Genomic DNA, 22,220 nt, shown 5'->3' on the forward strand with positions numbered 1-22,220 from the left:
TGTCTTTTAAAGGGATATTTCACCCAAAAATGAAAGTTCTCTCATCCTCATGCCATCCCAGATGCGTATGACTTTCTTTCTTCTGCTGAACACAAAGATTTGTAGAAAAATATCTCAGCTCTGTTGATCCTTTATTGCAAGCGAATTATGGCCAGAACTTTTAAAGTCCAAAAAGCATATAAAGGCAACATAAAAGTAATCCATACGACTCTAGTGGTTAAATCTATACCTTCAGAAGCGATATGATAGGTGTGAATGAGAAACAGATTTTTTTACTATAAATTCTCCTCCCTGCCCAGTAGGTGGCGATATGCATGAAGAATGTGAATCACCAAAAAACAAAAGAAGAAGAATGTGGAAGTGAAAGTGGAGATTTATAGTAAAAAAGGTCTTAAAAATTGATCTGTTTCTCACCCACATCTATCATATAACTTCTGAAGACAGATTTAACCAGAGATCTTCTATACAGACATAACAAACACTGTGTTTTTAACATTGGAGAGAGCGTAACGGTCAAATAGCATGGTACGAAAGTAAGTCACCATATACGGATACCATGGGGAGAGGCGTAAACTGATACCTACCTGTCAAAAAATTTGTCAGTGTCTTTTCTTATAAAACAACAATTTTATAGTAGTAAACTCCACACATGGTTCATTCCAAAAGGATTGTTTAGTGTAAAACATGTTGAAGATTTGTGGACAGGCAGTCAGTTCAGTAAATGATTAGCTATTTCCTCACAAAAGCAGTTTATTCAGCATAATGAAGCATCTCCTTCATAGACATCCATTAAAATAACAGCCTATTGTCTCCTCACCAGTGTACTGCCCATAGAATGTCTATGGGAGAGCCTCGTTATACTATTTCATGCTAAGCTTGTAGGCTCCTCTATGTAGAAGGGTTCTGGATTTAACCACTGGAGTCTAATGGATTACTTTTATGCTGCCTTAATATGATTTTTGGACCTTCAAATTTCTGGCCACCATTCACTTGCATGTATGGACCAACAGAGCTGAGATATTCTTCTAAGAGTCTTTGATTGTTTTCAGCAGAAGACAGAAAGTCATACACATCTGGGATGACATGAGAATTTTTATTTTTGAGTGAACTATTCCTTTAATTAGTAGGAATGCTATGTAGCGTCACCTGGTGGAAGTCAACGATAGCAACCAAACGAACACACTCCAGCTTGTTGAATACAACTATGCAGGGTGTGTCTAGTCAAAGTCTTTCTATCAAGTCAGTCCACTATCGGCCATCTTTGGAACGCTCTTGGGAGGTTATTTCCATCATGCCAGTGCAGCTCCTATCTATTTTAATGGAGAAAGACCAAAATCTCAAATACGGCTGGTCAAGATTACGATCAAAGAACATAGTTCAAATCAACAATCAAATCTGACAATACTGGTGTCATAAATTGTGATTCTTTGTCTCATATAAGGCTAAAAAACGCAATTTTCCGGATTGTATAGCTGATGTCTTTATCTAAACGGTGATTGGCTCTTTTAACCGTAAGGCGGGACTTCCTTTCTACATCCGTTGACCGTTGGGCGCTCACAGCTGTTTGGTTGAGCGTTCCAATTTCTTCCATTCGTTTGAATAGAAGTGGCCCGTCTCTGCTAAATAATCTCTGGTCTAGTTCACCACACCTCGAGACTTGTTACATGAGTTTTTTTGTTTGTTTGTTTGTTTTTGGTGAAGCGCTACATAATAAGATCATAAAGACAGGATTATTTTAAAACATCATTATATTTTATTTAGGGGCAATGTATAAATGATTTCTTTGGCACTAGATTATTTAAACGTAAAAATGTTCTTTTGAGTCCACCAGCTGGTTTGTACGCATCTTCACCACTACAAACGTCATCGACTGACTGTTTGCTTACATTAGCTGGGCTTGGCTTGCTCTGAACTACAAGGTGGAATCAGCGTGTCAAATTATCGTGTTTTCATTGAAACAGACTCAGTTTAAAGGATTCTCACATCTCATCAAGTATTTTTGGATTTCAGACATCGCGTGGTAAGAATATTAATGTTATTTACCATGTTTGTTGTTGTTTGTTTGTTTTTCTGGAAGGGGAGTGAAGGCAAGACTCAGGAACGTAAATATGATCATGATGAAGCTGCTCTAGATGACTTTTAGTCCATATCAAGACTGTTGTATATTCATAACTTTTTAGTCACATCATTACTTAATGTCTATATTTAAAGTTGTAATGGAGAAATGTGGAAGCAAGATATGATCACACTTTCCTAAAATGCCCTCTTGCCCTCTAGTGATGGGATGTTACAAGCTGGCAGTCTGTGGCTGTGTTTCAAAACCTAGTGAGCTGTTGTCAGCTTATTCTTGCATTAACTATGGTTTCTGTTTAAATGCACAATGCATATGTAATATTATAGTCAATTCATTGTGCCTGGTAAAACTTATTAAACAAACATGGAAAAGGTTTAACTTGAGCTATACACAATATTTGGTTGAACATGGCTTATTACATAACACTTTTCTCATGCATCAGGGTGGACCCGTGTTTTGCCAAAATCTGACTCCCTGCCAGATTCTTACTCTTCACTACCTGATTGGTCCTTATCCCTAAATCCCACACCTAACCCTAGTGATGCTTGCCTAATTGTACTCCCAGATCATTTGTTGCCAAAGCCTTATATTGGTATCTTTAATGCAACTCATTGTTGTGATAAAAATTGAAGAGACATTTAAAAAGACAGTATGTGTGCGGTCAGGGAGTAGCATAGATAGACCATGTATCCGCTCACTTATCTGTTGCTTGCATCCGGACCTGTCAAACCCCTACACAGCCAGATGGCTATTATAACTCAAGAAGTCTTGATGGGAGAATAAGCAGGAAGAGGATATTCTAAGTTTAGTGCTCTCTCCATAACTGTACTAGTGTCCATTTAATGCCAGTATTGAAAAGTGGTGTGAGAGAGTATACAGGTACCAGAGAACGAGAAAGCCCATGCATGCTTGTGATGGTTAATTTTTGAGGGGTGGATTGGGAACATATTTTGAAAGTTATAGAAAACAAAGTAATTTTGTAATCTTACCCAAAAAACAAATAAACAAACAACAACAACAAAAAAACGAGTAATCAGTTACTTATAAATTAAAATGCAAGTTAAAAATAAGAATTGATTACATTATTTTGAAACCACACACTATTCTTTTCTTTTTGGAAAAATAAAAGAACAATATGCATTAATTAAAAAAATAACAGCAAAAACTTTTAACTTTCCTGGAGCTTACGTGGAAACCAATACTACCAGCAATAGGGTAATGCGCATATACCGTGGCAAGAAAAAGTATGTGAACCCTTTGGAATTAGCTGGTTTTCTGCATTAATTGGTCATAAAATCACGATGCTCCCTCCACCGTACTTCACCGTTGGGATGATGTTTTCATGTTGGTATGCGGTGCCCTTTTTTACATCATGCGTAGTGTTCTGTGTTCTTCCAAAACAATTCAACTTTCATTTCATCAGTCTACATTTCATTTTCCCAGTAGCTTTGTGTAGTGTCAAGGTGGTCTTTTGGCAAACTTAGGAGCGCAGCAATGTTTTTGTTGGAAAGCAGCGGCTTCCTTACACCATGCCTGTTTAATGTTTTCTGTATAGTAGACTCATGAACAGAGATGTTAACCAGTTCCAATTATTCCTTCAAGTCTTTAGCTGTCACTCTAGGTTTTTTTTTTTTTTTTTTTTTTTTTTAACCTCATTGAGCATTCTGCGGCATGCCCTTGAGTCATCTTGGCTGGACGGCCACTTCGAGTAGCTACAGTACTAAATCAGCTTTATGCAAAGCAACAATTATTGATCATAGGTCTTCTGAGATCTGTTTTTTGCAAGGCATGGTCCGCGTCAGCAGATGCTTCTTGTAAATAGCATACTCAAAATGTTTGAGTGCTTTTTATAAGTCAAAGTTTCCCTATAACCCACACCTCCAATCTTGTTTCATTAATTGGATGCCAGGTTTGCCAATTTCCTGATGTTAATTAGCTTTTGTTGACATCATTAGCCTAGGGGTTCACATACTTTTTCCAACCAACACTGTGAATGTTTAAATGATGTATTCAGTATGTACAAGAACAATACAATAATTTGTGTTTTATTAGTTAAAACAGATTGTGTTAGTTAATTATTGTAACCTAGATGATCAAACCAAATTTATTCATAAATGCAGGTTATTCCAAAGGGTTCACAAACCTTTTCTTGCCACTGTATAAATAGGTTTGGGTATTGATACAGATTTCCGGATTCGATTCCGATTCACAGGCTTTCGATTAGGGATGCACCAATACCACTTTTTTCTCTTCCGATATCTGAAATCTCAGTATCGGCCGATACCGATCTGATACCAGTGTTGTTGGTGCATAATCAGTTTAGAATATCTTTACATTATTGTGTGGAACTAATTGGGGTACTCTTATATGTAAAGAAACACAAACCTCTAACTACACATTATTTAAATATCGGTGAATAGCTTATTAAGCATAACTTTATTGTTAACTAGTCTACTGGATAGTGTAGCAGCAAAATTAACAGTAATTCCAGTCTAAGTGTTCAGTAGAAAAGATGGCTTTTTTTTTTTTTTCAAAATATTTTCAATTTTGTATCTGGATTTTAAAGGATTCAGATACATTTCTTTGTTCAATTTAGTTGTAAGATATCAGTTCACTTCATTCACAGTTATTTTTTGGAACCCATGCAACTTAAATATTGTTATAATTTGTAAACAAATAATAAAAACAATACATTATTATTATAATTATTACTATTATTATTGACTTTTAGAATTTTAAATACAACAGTAATATCTCTCAGTCGTGCACCTTTAATTTTAAAACCCTCTGGCTTTTATTTAGACATTCTGAACTCTCAAGGAAGTCTTTTATGTGTCTGTTTGCAGGCAAGTTCATAGTAGTTTAATTAGCTTCTTATTCAAATTCTGGTAAAATGCTACTCCGGTGTCGTTTTAAATGCATATTATAAGTGAACTGAACTACTGAGCATCTACATCTGAGATGTTGTTCGTGAGGAGCGCTCAAATATTGTACCTTGCGTGAAGGCTAAAAATAGCCGTGAGTGTGTGTGTAAACAGAGCAGCACCATTCACTGACATGCTGGAGCTGCGCGTGCATTTTATATATTTACTTATTAAACACAGCGTTTTGTGATTCACAGAGCTATCGCACATCTTCAAGTGGCTTTGAATAAAATGCACGAGTCATGAACTACTTTAATGGTGTTGTTGTGGTTCTTTTGTGTCATTTTTGGAGCTTGACGGTAACAAACATGACTAACACACAGTATCGGATTTGGATCGGGCTCGTCGGACCGATACTCGATCTGTCTAAAAACGTCAGTATCGAGCCGATACCGATCCAGGTATCGGATGGGTGCCATCCCTACTTTCGATTCCGATTTCAATTTGATATCGCTTCATATGAGTATATTTCAGTTAAAATGTCCCTTTTGCTTAAATACACTAGCGGGCCAAAAGTTTGGAATAATGTACAGATTTTGCTGTTTCGGAAGGAAATTGGTACTTTTATTCACCACATTTCCAGCAGCCATCACTCCAACACCTTATCCTTGAGTAATCATGCTAAATTGCTAATTTGGTACTAGAAAATCACTTGCCATTATATCAAACACAGCTGAAAGCTATTTGGTTCATTAAATGAAGCTTAACATTGTCTTTGTGTTTGTTTTTGAGTTGCCACAGTATGCAATAGACTGGCATGTCTTAAGGTCAATATTAGGTCAAAAATGGCAAAAAAGGAAACAGCTTTCTCTAGAAACTCATCAGTCAATCATTGTTTTGAGGAATGAAGGCTATACAATGCTTGGAATTGCCAAAAAACTGAAGATTTCATACAAAGGTGTACACTACAGTCTTCAAAGACAAAGGACAGCTGGCTCTAACAAGGATAGAAAGAGATGTGGAAGGCCAGATGTACAACTAAACAAGAGGATAAGTACATCAGAGTCTCTAGTTTGAATTCTACCCACTCAACACCAGTTTCATGTACAACAGTAAAGAGAAGACTCAGGGGTGCAGGCCTTGTGGGAAGAATTGCAAAGAAAAAGCCACTTTTGAAACAGAAAAACAAAAAGAAAAGGTCAGAGTGGGCAAGAAACACAGACATTGAACAACAGATAATTGGACAAGAGTGTTATGGATCTTAACCCCATTGAGATTATGTGGGATCAGCTAGACTGTTAGGTGCAGGAGAAGTGCCCGACAAGACTAGTGAAACAGGAAGAGTGAGGTGAAATGTCAAACTGACAGCTAGAATGCCAAGGATCTGCAAAGCTGTCATTGCTGCATGTTTTTTGATGAGAACTCTTTGAAGTAGTTTAAGAAGTTCTGAATTTTGTTTTAAAATTGTAATAGTAATTTTTCACATCATTAATGTCCTGACTATAAATTGTGATCAGTTGAATGCCACTTTGGTGAATGAAAGTACCAATTTCTTTCCATAAGAGCAAATCTATACATTATTCCAAACTTTTGGCTGCCAGTGTACAGAGAAATGATGTCCCAGCTGATGCTGTTAATTATATGGGGGACCTTCTAACTACATACATTAAGAAAATATAAATTTTACTAATTATATTTTATTACTTTTTCATCATTTAGGTCACATTTTGGCTTTTAAAAAATGAAAAAAATCCATATATACAATCAATATTTTACTTTTTATTTTTTGTTTAATTGCATATTTGTTTACTATTTACAAGTATTTAAATTGATTTGTTGAACGTGCTAAAACCGTTTTGTTTTGTTTTTTTGGGGGGATTTTTCTCCCAATTTGGAATGCCCAATTCCCAATGTGCTTTTTTTAAGTCCTCGTGGTCGCATAGTGGTTCGCCTCAGTCCGGGTGGCGGAGGACGAATCCCAACTGCCTTAATGTCTGAGATCGTCAACCCGCGAATCTTATCACGTGGCTTGTTGAGCGCATCGCCACGGAGACATAGCGCGTGTGGAGGCTTCACGCCATCCACTGCGCCATCCACGCTCAACTCACCACGCGCCCCACCGAGAATGAACCACATTATAGCGATCACGAGGAGGTTACCCCATGTGACTCTACCCTCCCTAGCAGCCGGGCCAATTTGGTTGCTTAGGAGATCTGGCTGGCGTCACTCAGCACGCCCTGGGATCGAACTAGCGAACTCCAGGGGTGGTAGCCAGCGTCTTTTACCACTGAGCTACCCAGGCCCCACTGGGACTGTCTTTAACAAACCTGGCATATCAGTAAAGAGCATCTGTAGATGAGCGCATGTTAATGAGACAGGACTCGAATGGCTTTATCTGTGCCATGCATGATTATTTTTTATAACTGACTCTAGAGAACAGAAAGGTTATTAAAAGAGACATTATTCAATGACAAATTGCTCGTGTGGATCTCATCTTTCAACAAGCATTACACAAAAGTACTTTTACTTTCAATATGCAGTGAAAGGATCTTGCTGCTGAATACTCCACCACTATACTAAACAATTCCTGGTGAGTGAAATGTAAACATTTACCAACCAGTTGCCAAATGTATACGTACATTTTAGTCACCTAGCACGAAAAAGGGTTGCTAATGCGAGTGGTTTTCTCTCATTGTAGTAAAGGGTTGCGCCAGGACTTTGGATGTACATAGAGTAAGACCCTGTTTCCACCTGGTATTATGATGCATCTCGGGTGATCCGATCACATGTGGTCAGGTGAGACACATCACTGTTTACACCTGGTTGCTTAAATGCATCATCTGTGAACACTTGTGTTCAGATTTGGAGAGGAGAGTCTCTGTTTCACGATGACACACATCAGTCACTATGCCAGCATGTTACTGCATGATATTAAAGCGCAACAAATTCAGAAAAGAAAAAGAAAGCTAGAAAAAATGGTGCGCTGTTTCTCCCAGATGCGGTTGAAATTTAATCTAAATACAAATGCAACATGTCATGCAGAATTATCTGTTATTTTAGTGTATTACCTGTATTAAAGGAGCTTCATGTGTTCATGCTTGTCATCTGTGTTGATATTAGATCAGGTTTTTTTTTTGGTATTTCCTTTTAAAGCCACTCGTAAACTGAAAAGTCTAAACTCTTGTGTAAGTGCAGCTGTTGATTGACAGGTGAGGGGTGGCGCTTCACTGCTGCCGGGACGCATAAAGGACGGATTAGCGTTTACACCTGAAATGTTATCTGGTCGTGTTTTTGACCACATTCATGTGGTTTTTGTGATCGGATCACAAAATGGTTTAGACCCCATTTAGACCTGTATTTAGGGCTCGTCTGAAACACCTCTTAATACCAGGTGGAAACAGGGTCTAAAAGATTGATCTTGGGATTTAAGAATTGATATAGAGATAATTCAAATGAAGATCACGATGCATCAGAAAATCGATATTTTTATCGTCTACATAAAGGCTGTCACATTTTTATAGTTTCACAAGTTATTTTTATTTTTTATTTTTTTTTAAATATGCTCTGTTGGTGTTCAAAGATTTAACGCACATACACACATACTGGTCGGATAAGCTTCAGAGTTTCTCGTACCACTTCACATTTTCTTTCCACCATAAAGATTATTCTCCTATGGCCAATAACAGATGATGACAGATGATTGGGTGAATAGATCAAAGTGCAATCCTTCGGTTTACCTTATGAATAGGGTTGTGGGAAAATCAATTCACAGATGCATCACACTTTTTTTTCTAAATGATTCTGGTTCCATTCAAAAAAACATTTTAAATCATTAATAACTCTGGTTTTAAATAGCTTCTCGTTCAAAATCTGGTGAAATGCTCCTCCGGTGTTGTTCTTAGTTCATGTTATAAGTGTAAAAATGGCATCTTGCAAATCAATCAAACAAATACATTTTCTTGGTAAACAGCAGTAGCACTTGGTCATTTACCTACTTATGAAATAATGAATTTGTTTACCACTTGTCTAAACTAATTTGATTCGGTGTAATCAAATTAGATGTCAACATGTCAACAGTTTTTGCACTTTACTTGCACAAATGGTCATAACGGTTTCCTCTTACCTGCCTAACAGGAGTTGTTGAAGCAGCATGTCCAGGTCTGATTTCCCTCCGGGTTACGATGATTCCCGGCTGCTCTCTAACCCTCAGCCTGGGGGTTACCCCTCCTCTGCCCCTCCATATGGCTTCAATTCATACGGGGGACCGCCTTATGCACAGCCCAATAACCTTTACCCAGGACAACCTGGAGGATACCCCCCTCCAACTATAGCACCCATCCCTATCCCCGTCATTCCATCGGGCTCAGGTAAGATAACTACTGTTTTTGTACTATTTCTGGTAAATAAAAAAACTGATATTTTTTCATGTCAGTTTTACTTTGCAGCATGTGACAGCAAATTCAGTTTCATGCCCACACAATGACTGAATTCGGTTCATGACTTAATTGATCCATTTTCAGGAAATGTAATTTCTGCAGGTCATATACATGCCATTGGATTGCATTTAAACTCATCAAAAATCATAATTTTTCATAGTGTAGTGCATACAGTATATTAGTGACCAGATTAGTGTTGTTTTGCCTGTGATATAGTGATTTATTACACTAGAGTATATATTGTATTTGATTCTGATCCCTTATCTCTTACATAGTGATGAGTTGAATGAAGTCATTAAAATTCTGCCTTTTACCAATGGCACTTCAGGAAAGGTTTTTACTGAAAGCATAATTGTTACAGGTGACCATGAAGGATTTTCCACAGCAGGATGGGACAGTACTAGTGTCAGACACAGTTTTATACGGAAAGTAAGGAACAACTCTAATCTGCATCATCATCTTGCATCAGAGTTTCATAATGTTGCTAAATTGCCCTATTTCAGGTTAATGACTATTGTATGTTTCTAAACAGATGAGTTTATAAGAATGAAGCTGTCCTGTCTTACAGGTTTACCTCATCCTTGCTGCCCAGCTCCTCGTCACAGTCGGCATTGTGGCTATTTTCACATTTGTGTGAGTTTCTGTGTTCTGAATGTGGTTACTTAATCTAATTTGTTTTCAGTGAAAATAAAGGTAAAAGTTATGCATGTGCAAGCAGACTTGCTATAAACTAATCCGATTATTTTGTGTTTTATTTATACAGGGAACCTGTAGCACTGTTTGTGAAAAAAAACCCAGCCATCTACTGGACCTCATAGTAAGAGCCAGGCATTTATTCTTTCAACTTGTAAAACAATCCATGTTTTACAATAGGGCTGCCAATAGGGCTGAGAAATTAAATTCAAATTTTTCACTGAAATATTGCCGAAATTCAAATTATATTTTCGAATAATTCATATTTTAAAGACATTATATCATAGGGCCGGGTATTGATACAGATTTCCCGATTCGATTCCAATCTTGATTTGATTCGATATCGATTCGTATGGTTACATTTCTGTTACAATGTCCATTTTGCTTACATATTAAAGAAATTAATATGTCATCTAATGATCTTAATTATAAAGGAACCTTCTAGGCAACACTTCTAGATACAATTCGAAAATATAAATTTTAACACCAATTTTTGTTTTCATTAGTTTTTCAAAGTTGTCACATTTGAGCTTTTTTAGAATTTGCATATTCAGTCTTTTCAGTCAATTAATGTCTTGAAATTGCACATATTATGTTGCATATATATTTTTGTTAAATTTTTATTGTTTACTTGCATAATTTGTACTATTTACAAGTATTTACATTGATATGTAGAACACATGCTAAATCAGTACTGTCTCTTTAAAACAAGCGCATATAACAAGAGAAGCAGTGCGTGGTTTCTTTAGCGCATCCAGGTGTGAATAAAATTAAATGTTTCTTTTTTTGTTGTTGTTTTTAATCAACAACTGGCTGTAAAAAAAAAAACAGAAAGGGTATTAAAAGAGACATTATTCAATGACATGAATCTGTGGATCTCGTCTTTGGACACACACAACGAGTTAAACCAAACTTTTACTCCCAACACACAGTGAAAGGACCTTTGTGCTAATAACTTCTCCACTAAACTACTCAATCACTGGTGAGTGAAATCTGAACATTTACTAGCCAGTGGCTAAATATAGAATTTGGTTGCACATTCAAGTGATTTACTTGCATTATGAAAATTATGAATTTAAGAATCTATGTCGAGATCGTTCAAAAAAGATCGCGATGCATTGGAAAATGTCTATTTTTACCTAGCATTGTCATTTCAGTTAGGGGAAAAATTCTACAAGACATCTGATTTTATGTCGATGTTGTCTCCTACATCCACAAGAGGGCACAACAAATCAATATAAGCCAGTCAGCACTGTGTTATAGTGATTGCTAATTGCAAAGAAAATATCTGGCTGTTATCAAATGTGTGTGAAATGATAAAGTCAAAAGATTTAGCCGGTTCATATTTTCAGATATTAAGTAAAAAAGCAAAACGAGAAAAGAAACTCTTCAAAAGACGTTTCTGTTAACTTAGTGTTGCACAGTAGCCTATACCGGTGCCATAGTACTACCACAGACTCGAGCTTCATAAAACCAACAGTACCACGGTGTTATTCATTAAATATAGTTGCATGTACGTACCTGATGCATATGCAGCGAGATGCTGATAAGAGAGTAAGGCATAGTCAAGACACAACCGCCAAAAACCTTTACCTCTGGGCACCATTCACTGTGAACGTGTCCATCTTTTTATATGTAAGCATGCTCATGGACGTCTCTGACTGTTGTCATATCTTGCTGGGGTTTTTTTTTCCAGTGTTTCGTGCAGTAACAATGGATTGTTTAGACACCGTGTCAATTTAAACAGAAATGTTACCTTCAAAATGAGTCTCAAAACATCTGCGTTATGCATTATTCATTGCACTGCATCTGTTTAGTCCAAGAATGTAAGTCATCATCCATGCTTGGCACACATCTAAAATTCGAATGAGCATTTTTATCTTAAATTTGACGAATATTTGAATTTCGAATTTTAATTTGACAGCCATATTTTAGTACAGTTGATTGACGAAAACATCCTTTTAAAACGGGTCATCATAAAAGGAATACAAATTTCCTTAAGAGATTTCCTTTTGAGATAAGAGCTTTAATGTACTACGAAAATATTCTGTAACTTTCAGAACTCAAAAATTCCTCACCAGTCCAAATAGAGAATTGAAAATAAGCTGCCAAAAAAAAAAAAAAAAAAAATACTTGTTCTGAATTTAAGCAACTTCCTGACATCACAGATTAACACATCAACAGATGACCTGCCCTGTTGGATAAGTTTTAATTTTTACATTCAGCCATGTGCATCTTTAGAGGTTGCATTGCATCTTGTGCTGTTTTTTTGAGCCTTCCGCCATAAGCGTTGCGTTTTTAAGATGACATGTTAATAAGCTAAAGACAGTCCAACTCTTTTAAATGTTTTGAGACCCCTGCATTCTATTTCATTTTGTCACACTCAGTCAGGCTGTTTCTGAACACAACAACAACACCTTAAGAAACGTGGCCAAGCAGGGTCAGGAGAACCCAAAACCAGCTTAATTATACAGGGGTTCCTGTAGACAGACTAGTCGATTTTAGTCAATGTAGTTGTGGACACCACTAATAAAAAATTATGGTAAGACCTCTTTAATGATCATTAGAACAATGTTAATACATTTTTGTATTTTTTTTTTCAGTGCTGTATACTTTGTGACGCACATCGTTCTGGTTTGCTGTCAGGGACCCAGGTGAGATGAATGCCTCCTCATGGCAGCTCTAATAAAAAGAACAGATGGTGATGTTTTGTACCACTCGTAATAATGTGACACATTGGCACAGAATTCCTTCAAGACTATACCGTATTAATCAAAAATCGGTTGTTGTTATCATTATAGACAAAATTATTATGTTTTAATGTGAACAAATAAAGCCCTTGCTCTTTCCTACTTTTTTAGGAGGCGTTTCCCATGGAACATGATTCTGTTGCTCATTTTTGTGAGTTGGATGATCTGAGTCACTCTATAGGAATTAAGATATGCTTATTGGTCCTCAAACTGAATTTTATATTTATTACACTCTTTTCGCATACAATGCGTTCAGAAAGTATAAAGAACCCTTAAATTTTTTCACATTTTGTTATGCTGCAGCCTTATGCTAAAAAAATATATATATTTTTTTCTCACATCAGTTTACACTCCATGCCTTTAATGACAAAGCAAAAAACTGATTTTTTTATAACTTTGCAAATTTATTAAAAAGAAAAAACTGAAATATCACATTGATATAAGTATTCAGACCCTTACCTCAGTACTCAGTTGAAGCACCTTTGGCAGCGATTACAGCCTGAAGTCTTATTGGGTATGATGCGACAAGCTCTGCACACCTGTGTTTGGGGATTTTCTGCCATTCTTCTCTGCAGATCCTCTCAAGCTCTGTCAGGTTGGATGGGGACCATCGGTGGACAGCCATTTTATGGTCTCTCCAGAGATGCTTGATTGGGTTCTTGTCCGGGCTCTGTCTAGGCCACTCAAGGACATTCACAGAGTTGTCCCTAAGCCACACTTGCGTTGTCTTGGCTGTGTGCTTAGGGTCATTGTCCTGTTGGATGAACCTTCGGCCCAGTCTGAGGTCCTGCGTGCTCTTTACCAGGTTTTCATTAAGGATATCTCTGTATTTTTCTGCATTCAGCTTTCCTGCAACCCTGATGAGTCCCCCAGTCCCTGCTGCTAAAAAAACAAACACCCCCACAGCATGATGCTACCACCACCATACTTCACAGTTGGGATGGTATTATGCAGGTGTCTGGTTTCCTTCAGACATGATGCTTTGAATTGAGGCCAAACAGTTCAATCTTTGTTTCATCAGACCAGAGAATCTTGTTTCTCACAGTCTGAAAGTCCTTTAGGTGCTTTTTGCGAATTCCAAACGGGCTTTCATGTGTTTTACACTGAGGAGAAGCTTCTGTCTGGCCACTCTGCCATAAAGTCCAGATCAGTGGAGTGTTGCAGTGATGGCTGTCCTCCTGAAAGTTTCTCCCATCTCCATACATGATCTCTGGAGCTCAAACAGAGTGACCATCAGGTTCTTGGTTACCTTTCTTACCAAGGCCCTTCTCCCCGGATTGCTCAGTTTGGCCGGGCAGCCAGCTCTAGGAAGAGTCCTGGTTGTTCCAAACTACTTCCATTTATTAATTATGGAGGCCGGGCCTGGGTAGCTCAGCAAGTATTGATGCTGACTACCATCCCTGGAGTCACGAGTTCAAATCCAGGGTGTGCTGAGTGACTCCAGCCAGGTCTCCTAAGCAACCAAATTGGCCTGGTTGCTAGGGAGGGTAGAGTCACATGGGGTAATCTCCTCGTGGTCATGAATAGTGGTTCTCTCTCTCAATGGGGCACGTAGTAAGTTGTGTGTGGACCACGGAGAGAAGCATGAGCCTCCACATGCTGGGAGTCTCTGCGATGTCATGCACAACGAGCCACGTGATAAGATGCGCGGATTGATGGTCTCAGAAGCGGAGGCAACTGAGACTTGTCCTCCGCCACCCAGATTGAGGTGAGTAACCGTGCCACCACGAGGACCTACTAAGTACTGGGAATTGGGCATTCCAAATTGGGAGAAAAGGAAAAAAAAAAAAAAAGAATTATGGAGGCCACTGTGCTCTTTGGAACCTTCAATGCAGCCGAAATTTTCCGTAGCTTTCCCCAGATCTGTGCCTCGACACATTCCTGTCTCTGAGCTCTGCGGGCAGTTCCTTTGACCTCATGGCTTGGTATTTGCTCTGATATGCATTTTCAGCTGTGAGACCTTATATAGACAGGTGTGTGCCTTTCCAAATCATGTCCTATCAATTTAATTTGCCACAGGTGGACTCCAATTAAAGTGTAGAAACATCTCAAAGGTAATCAAGAGAAATGGGATGCACCTGAGCTAAATTTCAAGTGTCATAGCAAAGGGTCTGAATACTTATGTCAATGTGACATTTCATTTTTTTTCTTTTTAATAAATCTGTTTTTTCTTTGTCATTACGGGGTATGGAGTGTAGATTGATGTGAAAAAATAAATAATATAAAGCATTTTATCATAAGGCTGCAACATAACAAAATGTGAAAAAAATGAAGGGGTCTGAATACCTTATGAATGTACAGTATATGAATAACTTGTCTATTGTTTTTTTTTTATTTTTTTTTTTTTAGACATTGGCCATGTCTTACATGACAGGCACTATAGCAAGGTGAGGCAGCTATTGCATGTTCTACTACATATCGGTAATGGGATTGGATACAATGGGTGGGGAATGGAAAAATAGCATGACTCATGAATTTAAACCCTGTGTTTCTTTCGTCATTGTCCTTTCACCATAGTTTGTAAGCCATGTAATGATCAAATGGTTTAGCTCCCGACCCTTTAATTCTCTAGTATAACTGATGTTTTTCATGATATTTGCCTATTTATTTTTTTAATAGTTTACTTAAAAATGGAAATTGTCATTTATTTATTCATTCACCTTCAAGTTGTTCCAAACCTATATGCTGTCATTTTTGAAACACAAAAGGAGAATTTTGAAGAATCCTCACACAGCTTCCAAATGTCATGACAATTGATCATGAGACATGCAAGAATCAAGTACGTTTGATGTACTGATATCCAACTTCGGTCATAGCCCACATTTTTTAGCTGAATAACGATTTGCATGAATGATAGGATTTGAGAGAGAATAATGACTTACATTTTGGTATGGCCTCAGAAGACTTGGAATATGTTGTACAAGTTGGATTGTGCATAGATTACTTTATAGTCAATAGTCACTATAAATTGTTGTATGGAATAGAGCTGCGTGAATATTGCTCCACTGAAAAAATAACAGCATTCAGGTTGGTAAAAAGTTATGATACATTTATCATTTTTGGAGGAACTATGCATTTAATGAAGTTTTGTGTTTATAGTTATCACAGCACTAAGGCAGTGTTCCTGGCCCTGGGCATCACTGTAATCGTGTGCATTGCTGTGACAGTGTTCTGCTTCCAGACTAAGGTAGAGTGCACACTTAGCCTAATATGTATCCCTAAAATTTAACTTCAACCTCAAGGCTATGCAAAAGCGTGTGTGTGATTTACCATTTTTTTTCTGTCCTTCTAATAGGTGGATTTCACTAAATGGACTGGTTTTTTCAGTGTGCTCGGAATTGTGGTGTTTGTTACTGGTATCATCACTGCTATCGTGCTGTCATTCAAATACGTAAGCATGACTGTAATTAAAGCATAGATATTCATATTTGGTCATTTAACCCTTTTAAGCTCGGATTGGCTTAAATATTAATGACTACAGTCTTCTTGTCAACACAAAATAGGAATTGTTTTAAAGATTAGAAGCTGTTCTTTACAATGCATGTAGGCATTATGACCAAAACTGAACAAGTGCTTTAAAATTTGCAGAAAATCGGAAGTGTTCCGTTTTGATAATTTATTAATAATTTTGCACTGTATTGTAATCTGTAAAAACATCAAACTGATCAAATAGCCATGTGTCATATGTCGTTGGAAAGCTCTCAAAGAGTAGAATACAACAACTAACACTTTGTTTTACACAGACAAAAATATAGCGAGTAATAGCTAAGTACATGTTTTTGACATATAATGGCATTGAAAAGTATTTGGATGCTTAAGCTGAATGTAAAAATGCAAGAATTCCTTTGCTTTTGAAAACAAAACATCAAACCAAGTTGCATTTGTTGTAAAGAAAGATAACATAAGCACACTTTTTAAGCCAAACATTTAACAAAAAGAAGCTTGTTACGTTTTAAATTAGAAAATAACAGATATAAGGCTTAAAATTAAGAAAATAATTATTTGGCTTCATTAAAGATTACAAGTTCAAGTCTTTTGTTCACAGAACGTCTTGACCTCTGGGCATAGAAACAACAAGTTTCTGTAAACTCTGTGGTGAAAGTTTTCTCCAGGTTTCAGCCACCAAAGCTTTCAGTTCATCCACACTAGTACATTGACGACCTGACATTTTCTTCTCCATTGCATCCCATAGGTGCTCTATAGGGTTTAGGTCAGGCCACTGGGAGGGCCATTCTAGGACCTTAATTTTCTTTTTTGTGAAATATTCTTTCAATAGGCGGCTGGTATGCTTTGAATTGTTATCCTGTTGAAAGATCCACTTCTGTGTCTTAAATAATTTCTTCACTGATTTCTGCAAGTTTGCATCCAGAATTTCTCTGTACACTTCAGAGTTCATAATTCCATAAATGAACAAAAGCTCACCAACACCACTGTAAGAGAAACAGCCCCAGACTTTTACATGTCCACATCTGTGCTTTAAGGTGCCATTACTGCGTTGTGTCTGGAATTCCTCCCCTGCTTTCTCCACACAAATACTCTGCCATCAGATCCATGCAGGTTCAATTTGGACTCCAAAAGCTGCTGTTTTTCTGAGCATGTTCTTATGCCAGTTTTATCCTGGCTTTCTTATTCTTTAAGCTTATGAATGTTTTTTTTTTTTTGTTTTGTTTTCGCATTACTCTCCCATAGTCCTTGATCCTGTTTCTAATGGTCTGCGAACTAAGTTGTATCTGGTAATTCTCATTGATTTGTGAGGCAATCCTTGCAGCGGTTTCTTGTCTGTTTCTCTTGATTTTACTCACAATTATCCTGTCCAATCTTCTGGTTGTCTTTCTGGGTCTGCCTGTGCGCTTTCTGTTCTCATTCACAAGTCCTTCATCTTTGCAATATACCCAACTGTGGAGGATGGAAGATTTCATTTTTGTTAGTTTTTTTGCTGATCTGGGGAAAGCACCTATGAAGAAAAAGTCATATCATTGATGTTCAAGTGTGGATGAACTGAAAGCTTTGGTGGCTGAAACCTGGAGGAAATTTTCACCACAGCTTTTACAGAAACTTGTTGATTCTATGCCCAGACATTGTCAAGAAGATTGCGAACTAAAAACAAAAAAGCTTGAACTTGTAGACTTTAATGAACCAGTATCAAGTTTCCAAATAATTTTATATCTTAAATTTAAACCGTATATCTGTTGTTTTATAATTCATATTGTAACAAGCTTTTTTTTTATTAAATATTTTGCTTGAAAATTGTGCCAATGTCATCTTTCTTTAGATAAATGCAAATTTGTTCTCAAATGCAAAGGAATTCATGCATTAAGTTCAGCATAAGTGCCCAAATACTTTTGTGGCCACTGTACGTTACATGTAAACAGATATTGCTTGTATGCTCCGTTTTCGCTTATAACTTCACAAAATATAAATGGAACATAAAACATTACACCGAGGAGGCGATTATCTGTAAAATGACCCCACACACAATGTAATCTGATGCATAGATCAGTAGATAATTCACACAAAGCACAATGTGTACAAAACACAATGTGCTATCTGGTTAAAAACACGTGATCTTTCCTGGATCAGATGACTTCATTGAAAATGTAAGTTGTCCAGCATCATGGAACGCTAAACCAATGGTATCAGATCACAGCAACCAGAGGTGGAAGTCATCCAAATATGGGCAGAGAGACATGTTCACTCTAATTACAGTGCATCCGGAAAGTATTCACAGCGCTTCACTTTTTCCACATTTTGTTATGTTACAGCCTTATACCAAAATTGATTAAATTCATTATTCTCCTCAAAATTCTACAAACAATACCCCATAATGACAATGTGAAAGAAGTTTGTTTGAAATCTTTGCAAATTTATATATAAAACAAAAACAAAAAAAAATCATATGTACATAAGTATTCACAGCCTTTGCTCAGTACTTTGTTGAAGCACCTTTGGCATCAATTACAGCCTCAAGTCTTTGAGTATGATGCTACAAGCTTGGCACACCTATTTTTGGGCAGTTTCTCCCATTCTTCTTTGCAGGACCTCTCAAGCTCCATCAGGTTGGATGGGGAGCATCGGTGCACAGCCATTTTCAGATCTCTCCAGAGATGTTCAATCGGGTTCAAGTCTGGGCTCTGGCTGGGCCACTCAAGGACGTTCACAGAGTTGTCCCGTAGCCACTCCTTTGTTATCTTGGCTGTGTGCTTAGGGTCGTTGTCCTGTTGGAAGATGAACCTTCACCCCAGTCTGAGGTCCAGAGTGCTCTGGAGCAGGTTTTCATCAAGGATGTCTCTGTACATTGCTGCATTCATCTTTCCCTCAATCCTGACTAGTCTCCCAGTTCCTGCCCCTGAAAAACATGATGCTGCCACCACCATGCTTCACTGTAGGGATGGTATTGGCCAGGTGATGAGCGGTGCCTGGTTTCCTCCAGACATGACGCTTGCCATTCAGGCCAAAGAGTTCAATCTTTGTTTCTCATGGTCTGAGAGTCCTTCAGGTGCCTTTTGGCAAACTCCAGGCGGGCTGTCATGTGCCGTTTACTGAGGAGTGACTTCCGTCTGGCCACTTTACCATACAGGCCTGATTGGTGGAGTGCTGCAGAAATGGTTGTTCTTCTGAAAGGTTCTCCTCTCTCCACAGAGAAATGCTGGAGCTCTGTCAGAGTGACCATTGGGTTCTTGGTCACCTCCCTGACTAAGGCCCTTCTCCCCTGATCGCTCAGTTTGGCCAGGCGGCCAGCTCTAGGAAGAGTCCTGGTGGTTCCAAACTTCATCCATTTATGGATGATGGAGGCCACTGTGCTCATTGGGACCTTCAATGCTGCAGAAATTTTTCTGTACCCTTCCCCATATCTGTGCCTCGATACAATCCTGTCTCGGAGGTCTACAGACAATTCCTTGGACTTCATGGCTTGGTTTGTGCTCTGACATGCACTGTTAACTGTGGGAACTTATATAGACAGGTGTGTGCCTTTCCAAATCATGTCCAATCAACTGAATTTACCACAGGTGGACTCCAATCAAGTTGTAGAAACATCTCAAGGATGATCAGTGGAAACAGGAGGCACCTGAGCTCAATTTTGAGCATCATGGCAAAGGCTGTGAATACTCGTGCATATGATTTTTTTTCGTTTTTTTTTTAATAAATGTGCAAAGATTTCAAACAAACTTCTTTCACGTTGTCATTATGGGGTATTGTTTGTAGAATTTTGAGGAAAATAATGAATTTAATCCATTTTGGAATAAGGCTGTAACATAACAAAATGTGGAAAAAGTGAAGCGCTGTGAATACTAGGCTGGGAGTATCATAATTTATCAATCTATATCATTAAAAAAATTATAGAAATTTTTTCTTTAAAATGATCCCAAACAACTGACACTCTTTGGTTTTCTTGTAAAGTTATAAGCCTTTAATTTTGGGCATGCCACTGAAACGAGAAATCTTTAAAAACAAGGGTTATTTATAATAATCTCCTGTTATTTCAGGTCCCATGGCTTCACATGCTGTATGCAGCTATAGGGGCCATTGCATTCACTCTGGTATGTGTAGCAGCTCTATCAAACTGAATTACATTAAACATTTCTCTTTGATTGCTTTGATTCAAGGTGGGCACGACGTTAATTTTTGGTTTCATGTTTTGTTATTATTAGTTTCTGGCCTATCACACCCAGCTGCTCATTGGGAAGGGGAAGCACTCCATCGGCCCTGAGGAGTATGTGTTTGCTGCTCTCTCCCTATATATTGATATTGTCCAGATCTTCATCTTGCTCCTGCAAATTATTGGATTTTCTGAGAGATAGAAGCTTCAAGCTGACCGACAGACCTTTTCAGCCTGTACTGTCATAATGATTTTAATATTAAGGCACTGTCCAGTCCGGTCCCAATGAGCATGTACTCGAATAAAAAAACCCTACTTAACTTGAGAATATATCTAGCATGATACTGATCAATTGGTATCAACTGGTAAGGGATGAATATAATTTGCATTATTAAGGATCTTAACTAACTGTATGCTTATTTTCTAATCATTTTCAGCAAATTTCTGTCTAGGGTATTTTCTGCTGTGTATATACAAGCTAACTATATTTCAGTTTATGATAAGTATTTTTTTTTTTGTAGACATCTCTATATTTATATAAAAGTTATATCTTTTTTTATATCATCATCAATGAATGCTTAAATGCTTTGGGAAATAAGTTTCTTCTATTATTTGATAATATGATGAATGTCAGATTATTTGATGTCCAGTTGTGCCTTTGTTTTTGTTTAGTCCCAAATACTTCCATTATATACAGTCATACAAATAGTGTTAACTAAATATATATATGGAGAATATATTAGAATGATTTAGCCGATTTTAGTTTTCTTGTTACTTATGCCAAAACTTGGAGGCTAAAGTTTGATATGTACCATTATTATTTTGGGGATGGTCATATTAAAGAAGAAACACTGAGTATTACTCAGTTATTTTATGGATTTGAATATACTACATTGGCTGCTTATTAAGTTATGTATATTTATTTACAAGCACCCTCCAAACATGTTGACAAGATGACTATATCACTGCAGTTACATCAGTATGTGTTAAAGATCTAACAAACCCACACTGAACTTTTTGTAAATTACACATTCAACAATAAATAATCTTTCAATGTTATTGTTCTCAATATATAGCTGAATGATTTTACTGTTTCCATGCAATCCAATGATAAGTGCTCAATGAGTGCATTCTGTAATCTGTAGGACAATAGTCATTTCAAACAAGTAGAGGCTGTCACTGCATCGTGGTGGCTGGTTTATATCTGCCACTCTCGTAATCGCCCTCATTGGCCTGCTTCATTCTCTGTCTGATTTTCAGCTGTTTCAGTCGGTTCTTATCCACTTGTCTTTTTGCCAGAATAAAGCCAATGATTCCAGTGGGCAGGCCAATCATCCTAAGATAAAACACTCAAGTGTCAGTAGCTTGAATATTTAATTTATTATTTCAAGATTTCCAGTACTGGTTCTATAGAGAACACAAAAAGCAATATAAGCTGCTCTTACCATGCATATCCAATCTTCATCATTGGATTTTTTGCCTTTCTTTTAGGGATGTACTCAGGCTTGTTATCTTCCTCTTCCTCCTCTTCTGTCTTTTGTTGGTCTGTCTTATTTTCAGGCTCTGTTGCTTTTTGTGTGTTTGTTACTTTCTGATACTCTGTCTTGGTGATGGTTTGTAAGAGGTAATGCCTGCAGTGTAGAGCTCTGCTGTGCAAAACATTCTCCTGCAATCTGAGATGGAAAACGCTTTGCTCAAAGGAAGATCCTATCCACAATGTCCTATTTGAGAGGTGACACAAACCTAAAACACAATTTTGAAAATGGTTAAAGAATTTGAAATCAAATTCAACTTACATTTATTGTC

The 22,220-nt window shown here is 37.4% G+C and overlaps 1 protein-coding gene across 2 annotated transcripts; it reads left to right on the top strand.

Annotated features, from left to right (window-relative positions):
• Nucleotides 1-1,605: 1,605 nt before the first annotated feature.
• Nucleotides 1,606-21,483, top strand: LOC127445860 (protein lifeguard 3-like). Of its 2 annotated transcripts, XM_051706302.1 has the most exons (13): nucleotides 1,606-2,020; nucleotides 7,637-7,734; nucleotides 9,073-9,305; nucleotides 9,736-9,803; nucleotides 9,943-10,007; nucleotides 10,138-10,191; nucleotides 12,671-12,721; nucleotides 12,929-12,968; nucleotides 15,167-15,204; nucleotides 15,917-16,004; nucleotides 16,113-16,208; nucleotides 20,302-20,355; nucleotides 20,467-21,483. In XM_051706302.1, the coding sequence occupies exons 3-13, from the start codon at nucleotides 9,089-9,091 to the stop codon at nucleotides 20,614-20,616; spliced, it is 921 nt and encodes a 306-aa protein (XP_051562262.1). In that variant the 5' UTR covers nucleotides 1,606-2,020; nucleotides 7,637-7,734; nucleotides 9,073-9,088; the 3' UTR covers nucleotides 20,617-21,483. The 2 variants fall into 2 exon arrangements, with proteins under 2 accessions (XP_051562262.1, XP_051562261.1); XM_051706301.1 differs by lacking the exon at nucleotides 7,637-7,734 and having other exon boundaries at nucleotides 1,610-2,020.
• The last annotated feature ends 737 nt before the right edge of the window (nucleotides 21,484-22,220 follow it).

The sequence above is a fragment of the Myxocyprinus asiaticus genome, chromosome 9 (genome assembly GCF_019703515.2).
Source record: "Myxocyprinus asiaticus isolate MX2 ecotype Aquarium Trade chromosome 9, UBuf_Myxa_2, whole genome shotgun sequence".
In the NCBI taxonomy this organism is placed as follows: Eukaryota; Metazoa; Chordata; class Actinopteri; order Cypriniformes; family Catostomidae; genus Myxocyprinus; species Myxocyprinus asiaticus.